The sequence below is a fragment of the Peromyscus leucopus genome, chromosome 23 (genome assembly GCF_004664715.2).
Source record: "Peromyscus leucopus breed LL Stock chromosome 23, UCI_PerLeu_2.1, whole genome shotgun sequence".
Lineage (NCBI taxonomy): Eukaryota > Metazoa > Chordata > Mammalia > Rodentia > Cricetidae > Peromyscus > Peromyscus leucopus.
In genome coordinates this window covers 33515371-33525257 of record NC_051082.1, presented here as the reverse complement: position 1 = coordinate 33525257, position 9887 = coordinate 33515371, and the positions used below count along the sequence as shown (strand labels likewise).

General features: G+C 49.5%; 1 protein-coding gene across 3 annotated transcripts in view; it reads right to left on the bottom strand.

Annotated features, from left to right (window-relative positions):
* Tex26 (testis expressed 26) overlaps positions 1-9887 on the bottom strand; it is a 33158-nt gene that overhangs the window by 6521 nt on the left and 16750 nt on the right. For all 3 annotated transcript variants that reach the window (XM_028878076.2, XM_028878074.2, XM_028878075.2), the window contains 3 exons: positions 7399-7543; positions 3242-3418; positions 503-664 (listed from right to left, as the gene is read on the bottom strand). In XM_028878076.2, the coding sequence (XP_028733909.1) occupies positions 503-664; positions 3242-3418; positions 7399-7543 (484 nt within the window). The remainder of the gene's footprint in view (positions 1-502; positions 665-3241; positions 3419-7398; positions 7544-9887) is intronic.

Genomic DNA, 9887 nt, shown 5'->3' with positions numbered 1-9887 from the left:
CCATAGGGAGTGACACTATTAGGAGGTGTGGACTTGCTGGAGGAAGCGTGTCACTGAGGGAAGACTCTGAGGTTTCAGATGCTCAAGCCAGGACCAGTATAGCTCACTGTCCCTTCCCACTGCCTGCGGATCAAGATGTAGAACTCTCAGATCCTCCTCTAGCACCACATCTGCCTGCAGGCAGCCACGCTTCCTGCCATGATGACAATGGACTAAACTTCTGAACGATAAGCCAGCCCCAATTAAATGTTTTCTTTTGTAAGAGTTGCTGTGGTCATGGTGTCTCTTCACAGCAACAGAAACCCTATCTAAGACAGTAGTCTTTGTCTTTTTGTTTGTTTGTTCTTTGGGGGGGGGGATTTTGTTTGTTTGGTTGGTTTTGTTATTATATTCAACACCAATGGTTAAAACGGGAACAGCTTATTCGGAATAGGAACAGCGTATTAAGAAAGGCATTCACTAAGACGATGAACGTATGAAGTGGTCACTCGAGGCCTCTTACCTTTGTTGGAAACACTTTCCAGGTACCTGCTGACTTGGGAGGGGCTGAATGAGTCTAAGATCATCAAGAAGTCCAGGCAGTTTTTCCCGTAGTCGTTCTCATAGGTGGTCTGCTGCTTTGTGCGCTCCTGGTTCCGGATGTAGCTGTGCAGTACCGAGGGCACTGTGGGGACACAGGACAGACACACAGGCTGCTGATGGGACAGAATCCCCGTCCTTGTTTGAACACGCCCCTCACACCCGAGCCCAGCCCGCACCGTCCTCAGCATCCTCACCAGGATGCTACGCAGACATCCTAGCAATGACCAGGGGCTGTGCCACGCTGCTGTGGCTGGGGAGGCTGGAAGTGGGAGGCATGGGAGACACGGCCCGAAGGCTGAGTGCGGGCACCATTGTCAGAAGGTCAGCTCTTCGTGGGTTCTGCTCTTAACGTTGTGGGTAATGTTTGCCGCCGCCGCCGGCTTACTGATAAACGGACTTGGTAAAAGTTTTGTTTTCTCTCAGGACACCTCCGTGCATCCTCAGAAGGGGCACGTTAAGAGACCCATTTCCGGTGACGTAGGAAGCCTTAGGGTGAGCACTTTAGGAGAAGGGTGACCTGTACGGCAAGCATGTGCTGTCCATTCAGAGTAGAAGAAGGCAGGCAACTCCAGCCACTCACATTTGATATGAATTATGATTAGATTAATTTGGATTCTGAGATTTGTGGAGTTATAATTTTCAATAACGAAGATACGATGTTTTAAAAAGTGATTTTTTTTTTTTTTTTTTTTTTACAAGTGGCTCAACTTCTGTAAAAACACCAACACCTTAAATACTGTCCCCAGTCCCAGGCATCCCCTTTTAAGGCACCGAATGTGAGGAACAGACTGGACAAGAAATCTCAACACCGCCCCCCTCCTGAGGAGAGTGCCAGGGTCTGAAAACTGCTTTAGCTGAGAAAGAACTCTGAGATTCTTCCGCCCTGTGGTTCTCAGAATTCTTCTACCCTGGGGCTTCCGTAGGGTAGAGAATTTCTACTCATTAACCTCCTTGGGAAGAAACAGAATTAGCAGCCACAAGCGTAGGAATCTCCCAGTGGTGAGAAGTTTCAGGCAGTTGGGATATCAGATAAGGAGGGTCCAGCCTTAGAGGGTGGAGCATTGCCCGGGGCGTATAAGCAGGGACAGCGTCAGCCCTCAGCGAAGGTGGGTCGCTCCTCATTGTTACCACTTGGAATTCTCACATGACCCAAGGCTCTAACCTACGAGTCAGTGTCCTCTTTCCATCACGTGGGTCGGTCTGGGGTATTGAACATGGGTCATCAGGCTTGACTACAAGCGCCTTTACCCGCTGAGCCAACTCCCTAACCTATCGAGTCTTTTTGTTTGTTTGTTCGTTTGTTTTTCGAGACACAGGGTTTCTCTGTGTAGCTTTGCGCCTTTCCTGGAACTCGCTGTGGAGACCAGGCTGGCCTCGAACTCATAGAGATCCTTCTGCCTCTGCCTCCTGAGTGCTGGGATTAAAGGCGTGCGCCACCACCGCCCAGCCTCGAGTCATTTTCTTAACAAGTAGCTTAGAGGTTGCCCGGTGATGGAACTCGTAAAAAACGTTCCTATCAAAAGGGATAGGAATCGGGATCATGAAAGCTCACCAGGACAGCATGAGAACTTAATCTGAGAACGCTTATGGGGCGCCGTCAGAAAAGGCTGAGTGGTTGACAAGTGTCAGGTGATTCTAATCTCTGTCATTTTAGGGCAGCTCCTGACTCCAGCCACTGCCCCACCCAGGCAGGGTGCCATCGATTTAAGGCCTAAGCTGGCAGTCTCCTGAGACTCTCAGTCCCCTCCCCCTGAGCTGGGGAACTACAGCAGACATTCTGCTTGGCCACTATCAAAACTGGCTGCCGGGGCCTTCCTTCTGCACCAATCACTGGCTGCCGGGGCCTTCCTTCTGCACCAATCACTGGCTGCCAGGCCTTCCTTCTGCACCAATCACTGGCTGCCAGGCCTTCCTTCTGCACCAATCACTGGCTGCCAGGCCTTCCTTCTGCACCAATCACTGGCTGCCAGGGCCTTCTGCACCAATCAGTCTTGGAGCCAGGTGAGGTCATGCCACAGCAACAACTGCTGTTGGTAAAAACAAAACAAAAAAACAAAACAAAACAAAACCAACTGCTGTGCCAACTTCTTGAGGTCTCAGGCCTTGGTGGAACCCAAAGGTGGGAACCTGAAGATGGAGGAACAGTGGCCAGAGACCTCAACCAGGAGCCAGGCAGAGTGGCCAGAATAAGAAGTGGAAATCGTCCAATCACAATGTATGTACAATTCACAACAATTCTGCACACTGGATGCCAGAACAGATCAAATATCCCAGGTACAGGGGCTCGAGAGACGGCTCAGTGGTTAGAGCACTGGCTGCTCTTGCAGAGGACCCAGGTTCAGTTCCCAGCACCCACATGGTGCCTCACAGCCAGCTGTAACTCCAGTGCCAGAGGATCCCACACCCTATTCTGGTCCCTCCAGGTATACGTGTGCTACAGACACATTAAAAAAAGAAGTTCCAGCTCCGACTTCCCTCCCGCCCTGCGCTTCGGTCCCTTTGCTAGTGGACAATATTAGAGACAGACCCATGCTCCTCTTTGTCAGTTAAGAACAAAAACTCCCTTCCAAATGTCAGTGCCACGGTGCGGGCTTCTGTGCGTCAGGCAGAGAGCCCTGGTGGCTGGCTGTGCATTTGGAATCCCTAAAGGCTTACTTACCCAGACCCTGGGAAGCAACAGGCAGGCCTGAATAGCATCCATATTTGAAACTAAAATCCTGCAGCTCAGGGATCTTAGCTGGAATTTGGTAATGGTGCCGGAATTCGGTGTCCAGAGGTCGGGGAAGGAACGCTTTCCAGTCCAGGGACGTGGGAAACTTTTTCATGGTCTTCTTAGCTAGGATGAGATGGGAAGACAGTGGTTACCCCTTGTGGACTGTTTCTGAGTGGCTTGTCCCTGACTCTTGCTTTGGCCGGTAGCTTCCAGCGCACTGTGAAGACGGACTCTTCTTGAGTTGAGAGCTATAGTTGGCATGCTCTATGAGTGCCTCAACCAAGGGACCTTTTCCACTCTCAAGCCTGGGAGTTTGGGCTTGACTGACCATAAGTCGTTTTTGAATGGCTAGATACTCATGGCCATGAGGAGAGCCCTTCGAAGCGTGCTGGTGGGCACAGAAGCCAGCAGCAACCCTGCCGAGGTCTTCCTAGGCCTTTGAAAGGCAAACCAGAGGGAAGAGTTTGGGGTATGGCCAAAGCTGCTGTATAAAACAGGATTCTCAGTTAAATCTGAATGCCATAAACAGTGAATACTTTCAATTTTTGTGTGACTATGTATAAGTATTCATTATTTGCAATAGACCACAATTCCAATTTAACTGGACAGCCTCTTGCTATTATTTGTTGGAATTGGCAGCCCTAGATGGAGTGGGGGGGATATCATCTCACTGTTGGGAAAAAGTTAAAAATTTGTCCCTTACTGACAGAGGGTTGAGGGGCACCATTGTCGTTAGTGGGCAATAGCATTATTATTTCTTCAAAACATTTCCGCTAAAATCCTCCACAGTGTGGGTTCACTTCTCTCAGTCATCTGTATGTGTTGGCCGGGGTCATGCTACTTAGCTCCTTTAGGCCTGTCTCAGGCGGGAGGCTGTGTATTCAAAGCAACCTCACCAAGCCAGGAGCTCTCAGTCCCTTTAAAGTGCGGCAGTCAGCCTCCGGATTCCTTTTCCACTGGTAACTGAGACACTACCAGCCAGTCATGCTAACCCCCACCCTCCACCCAAGGTGCTGGCTTCCATTAAGATGCACACGAGTTCCCGGAGCATTCCACACTTGGAGCTCCATAGTATAGTAATGGTGATCACATCCATTTCTACATGCTGACAGTCCTAGGTTCGAGCCCCAGTGGAACCATGATGAAAAAAAAGTTTCTTGGCCAGGTGTGAGACCAGCCTGGTCTACACAGCGAGTTATAGGCTAGCTAGCTAGGGTTACGTTGTGAGATCTTGTCTCAAAATCAAAACTAACTAAGGCTCCACAGAAAGGCACAATCTAAAAATAAATATAGAAGACCATTCAGAATCGTTAGCACCATGAGCACATGGACTATAACAAGGGGAATTGGTTTTCTGTCTTCACTCGCTGTTATAATTCATCAAAGCCAACTTCTCTAAGCCTGAATGTGAAGACAGCCACTTTTCAGTGCTTCCTTTCTTCATTCTTCAGTGAACACTCAAAACCACAACATGGTCTCTCCGCTTCAGAGGCTTAAAGTATTAAAGAAATGAACACACAACAGCATTATGTGGTGGATCCTGTAAAGGTTAATATAACAGAAACACACATACACATACACACACGAGAGAGAGAGAGAGAGAGAGAGAGAGAGAGAGAGAGAGAGAGAGACAGAGACAGAGACAGAGACAGAGACAGAGAGAGATCCAAAGTTTAGAATCAGAGAGAGGTTTCCAGGACAGAAATAAAGCCAAAGCCTAGACTTGGATGGCAGATCAAAGATGAAGCGATGCAGAAGAGGGAAGTAGTGTGTGTACACATCAGGCAGCATTGGGGGCCTGGTGAATCTGTGGGAAGGGCAGCCGAGAACCATCTCCATAAGTGTGGGGGCCAGTGGGGAGAATGACGGAGCGGGGCAAGGACTCGATGACACAAATCACATCAACCGAGTCATTTTGCTTTCCTCTTGAGGGCAACGGGAGTCCCCAAAGGGTTTTAAGCCAGAGCTGACATGGACTTGCCCATCAAGAAACCCACTTTGACACACCAAGGAAGAGAGCTGGGTAAGAAGAGGCCATCCAAAGAGAGACACTGGCACCCAGAACCAAGACAGCACAGTGAGGAAGGCTAGGATCAGACAGGGCAAGAGACGCAGGAGGGGTCTTGACGTGAGTTTGCCTGCACATGGAGCAAGGGTGATTGGCTTACTCTGAGCAGAGGAGAAACACACGCTTTTCGTAAAGAAGACAGAGCTCTGAATGCTTTTCTGTAGCCCTGATGTCTACATACAGACAACATTGTCCTTTAATCTTTTACCTGTCTAGCTCCAAAATGGTGTTTTTCATACGTTCTATCATTCAGCAAGTATTCCCCAAGCTCCTTCTAGCTACCAAGCCCTCCACTGGCCACAAGTGAACAAGGGCCTCTGGAGAGGGATCTTAAATCAAATATGAAAGATTAAAACAAAAAACAACAGAGAAGAACCCATGATAAGAGGGGTCAGGAAGATGACTCAGCTGTGACGAGTTCTTACTGTTCCTACAGAAAACCCAAGTTGGTCCCTAACATCATGTCCGATGACTCAGAACCACCTGTAATGCCAGCTTCAGGTGATCCAATATCCCCAGCCTCTAAGGACATCCAGGACCTCAGCAGATGGAGTCCCTGTATCTGGGACCAACTAGCCTTCAGCACCATGAGCCATACTCTGGTTTATAAAGTACTCATTGTGCTATTCAGTCATCAGAACTGTGTCCCAATCCCTAACGACAACATTTTGCAGGAGAAATATTTATTTGGGGTCACGTTTTCAGAGACTTGGGTTTATGGACAAGCTGGCTCCATTGTTGCTGGGCCTTGGTAAGCCAGAGCATCATAGTGGACAGGACATGGTGAGGCCAAGATTCTCACACCCCACAGCAACCAGGAAAGAGAGAGTGGGGTGGAGAAGGATCTGGACAAGGTCTACCCTTCAAAGTTCCATCCCCATCAACCCTACTTCCTCCAGAGAAGCCCCTACCACCTAAGTTTCAATTATCTCTCAAAATAGTGCCACCTGTCGGGGACCAAGGCTTCAACACACGAGCTGTGCAGATATTCATATTCAACAATGCCCAGATGGCAGTATTCTGCTCTAGTAGAAAAACAGACATTCCCCCTTTTAAGAAAAGAAGATAAAATAAAAAAAAATCCCTGTATTGTAATGAACTCGTAGATAAAAACACCACGCAGAGGCAGATTGATGTAGTGACTCAAATACTCACCCAATCTCGAGACATCTCTTAACTCACAGTTTATTCTCTGCAAAGCTGAGACACAGAAGCTGTGGACTTGGGATTCGGGAGAAACGAGTGGAATGATGGATTGAGAAAAGAGGGGAGGCGACCAAAAGTCTGCACACCAGCCAAGAAGACCTCAACACCGCTCCCCATCCCTACCCCACATCCCCACTCCCCCCCCACACCCCGACCCCCACTCTGGGAAGCCTCACTCTGGGAATCCCAGAAGTCATGTGCTCAGCCCTCTAGTTCTACACGCATCCTCTTCAAAACACGATCACTCAGTCACTCATTTAAATCAGCCACCAGCTACGAAGGCATCTCCAGGCATGGCTCTACATGACCAGTTCCTCATCACCCACTGGGACTGGGAAGGGGTGTCTTTTTCTTTTTCCTTTTCCCTTCCCCTCTTCCTTCTCCTCTCCTCTTTCCCATCCCTTCTCTTTCCTTTTCTCCTTGCTTTGTGTTTCGAGACAGGGCCTTGTTATACACGTCAAGCTAACCTTGAATTCCGAGTCCTCTTGCCTTGGCTTCCAGAGATGTGGTTACAGGCATTCACCATGACTCCTGGCTAATGGGAGTCTTTTCAGGTCTTTAGACTCCATCGGGATAGATGGTCGTAGCAATGTACATTTATTTATTTGCTTGTTCACTTTGCAGTGCTCAGGATCTAAAATGCTACCACTGAGTATTGCTCCAGCTACCCACGCTTCTTACAAGGTGTACCTTTCTATACTTGACTGGTTTTGTTGGTAAAATTTCTTGTCCCGCACTATCTTGGGAGTTCCTGTAAGAGAAAGACTCCCTCCGTGCCTCTTACCACTACCCAGGCACGCGCCCAGGGAAAGGAGGGACATCTGCTTACCTTGAGCCACATCCACGAAGTCCCTCTTGGTATGGGAAACAAACTGATTTGCTATCGCCTCCCGGACTTTTTCCATGGGTGGAGCCTCTATCCAAGGGAGGGGGTGGGCTGGTTTCCCTTTGGGGAGTGTCCACTGGAAGAATTCCTGTCAGTGCAAGTATGGTTTTAGTAAGAATCCACGAAGGCTCACTTCATGGCGTCCAGAACACATGAGTGTTTGTGTGTCCATATTCTTTGGAAGCCCTTATAACCAGCGAGCACACCGCAGCTGCCTGCACAGAGCGCGCGTCGAGAGGGCCTGGCCGTCACAGGCCATAACACAAGTACTGGACTCAGCTACTCTTCTTGCTGTGGCAAATTACCTGATGAAAGAGCTTGAGGACGGGTTTCTTTAGGTCTTGCTTTGAAGGTTATAACTCACTGTGATGGGAAATGCAAGGCGACAAGATTGGGAGGTGGCTGGTCATACAGCATCCTTAGTTGGGAAGTAGAGGCAGGTGAATGGCTGAGCTCAGCTAGCTTCCTTCTCGCCCCGCCCCGCCCCACCCTGCCCCGCCCCTTTTTTATTCAGTGTAGGACCAGAGCCACCAGGGGCTGACAACACTCACACTCAGAGTGTGTCTCTCCTCAGTTAAATCTCTCTGCAAACTCCCAGACACGCAGGGGTCGGGATGTCTCTGATGCAATTCTAACTAAAGCCAGTTAGGTTAAGGATGAAGAGCCAACCATCACAGACACCCTTTGTGTGCTGGTTTTGACCTTTGACCCTGACAGCCGAAGAAGACTGTCAACTTTACAGGTCGAGAGCAACACTCTTGTGTGGACAACACGCCTGTTAATCCCGGTCCTGGTGACATGTGTGTAAGGAGCAGAGATAGTGTCTGGTGTCCCTTTGAGTCTTAGAGAAAAGGCTGCCTCCCTTCCAGAGCCACAGCACTCTGAAGGGTTTAAGAGAGCCAGTGATGATACACACCGACATCGCCTCCATCTCTCCCCCATCCTCATCTCTCGTGATTGGCTGTTACAGTTAACCTCATTGTCTGTTGGATTGGATTTTATACCGTCCAAGAGATGCTTCCTGTGTGTCCAGGAGGGCATTTCCAGAGAGCATTGCCTGAGGGGATAAGACTGAACCTGAACGTGGCGGCACCATCCCATGGGCTGGAGGCCGTACCCTCCCGCTGAGTGATGTTCGGCTCAAATGCAGCCAGGAAAACATGGGCTGAACCGTGAGAGGCTAAGCCAGGTAAGGTCCCCCCTTTCCTCAGGCTGTCCCTGCCTGTGCTTCGTAACAGTGACACAGAAGTCACCATGTGTCCCAGCTCCCTCAGAAAGGGGTGCCACCAGCCAGAGAGCTCCGTGGTCCAGCACACCAGGTCCCAAGCACTGCGCCCACACTCACAGCTGATGTGGTAGAGAACGGCTGTGGTGGGAGGACTCTGAGGTGTGCCCAGCAGGGTCCAATGCCAGCCCACGCCAACCGTTCTCACTCTCTTGACAAGTCAGTTTCTCCCTTTCCGCTGGGTGGTTGCCAACCAACCAAAAGAAGCCCCCTTCCCTCGTCCTGCCTTACAAAGAAAGCCCTGTCTCCACTGTCTCCATCTCCCCCCCCCCCCGCCAACTAGTAAAGTGCTCTTCAGAATTGCATCCCAATTCTGCAAAATAGTTCTATGTACCCATGCTTTGCGGCACGCCTTCGTTCCTTTGGTGGTTTATCTACTGTAGAGAAAAGTTATGAATGCGATGTACGTGTTGAAGATGCCTCTGGGTGTACAGGTTCTCTGTCTGGGTTTTGTTGATTGTATACTCTTTGTGTTACTTCACAAGTGTCTGTCCCCAGGACGTAGACTGAAGACAGTGTCCTTAGAATAGACTGTCAGTGATGTTGGGGCAAGGCAGAGTGAGCCACGTGATATATGTTGTTTCTTCTCTGTGTAATGGTAGCAGCTATTGAGACTCGGTGATTAATAGTGTCCAGAGCTAATGCTCTTTGGTTGAGAGCACCAAGAACAGTTTGACACACCAGTTCTCACTGGTTGAAAGCACACATGCGTCTGACACACTTGTTGGCTGAGAACACTCAGGAGTGCCAATTTAACACTCACTAAGGGTCTTTAATGGGGAGCTGAAGAGATGGCTCAGCAGTTAAGAGCACTGGCTGCTCTTCCATAAGACCCAGGTTCGATTCCCAACACCCACACGGCAGCTCACAGACACCTGTAACTCCAGTTCGCAGGGATCTATTGCCTTCTGGGCTCCATGGGCACCAGATGTACCATAGTGCACAGATGTACATATAGGCAAAATACTTGCCGGGCGGCGGCAGCACATGCCTTTAATCCCAGCACTCGGGAGGCAGAGGCAGGTGGATCTCTGTGAGTTTGAGGCCAGCCTGGTCTACAAAGTGAGTTCCAGGAAAGGCGCAAAGCTACACAGAGAAACCCTGTCTCAGAAAAAAAAAAAAAAAAAAGCAAAATACTTATACACAC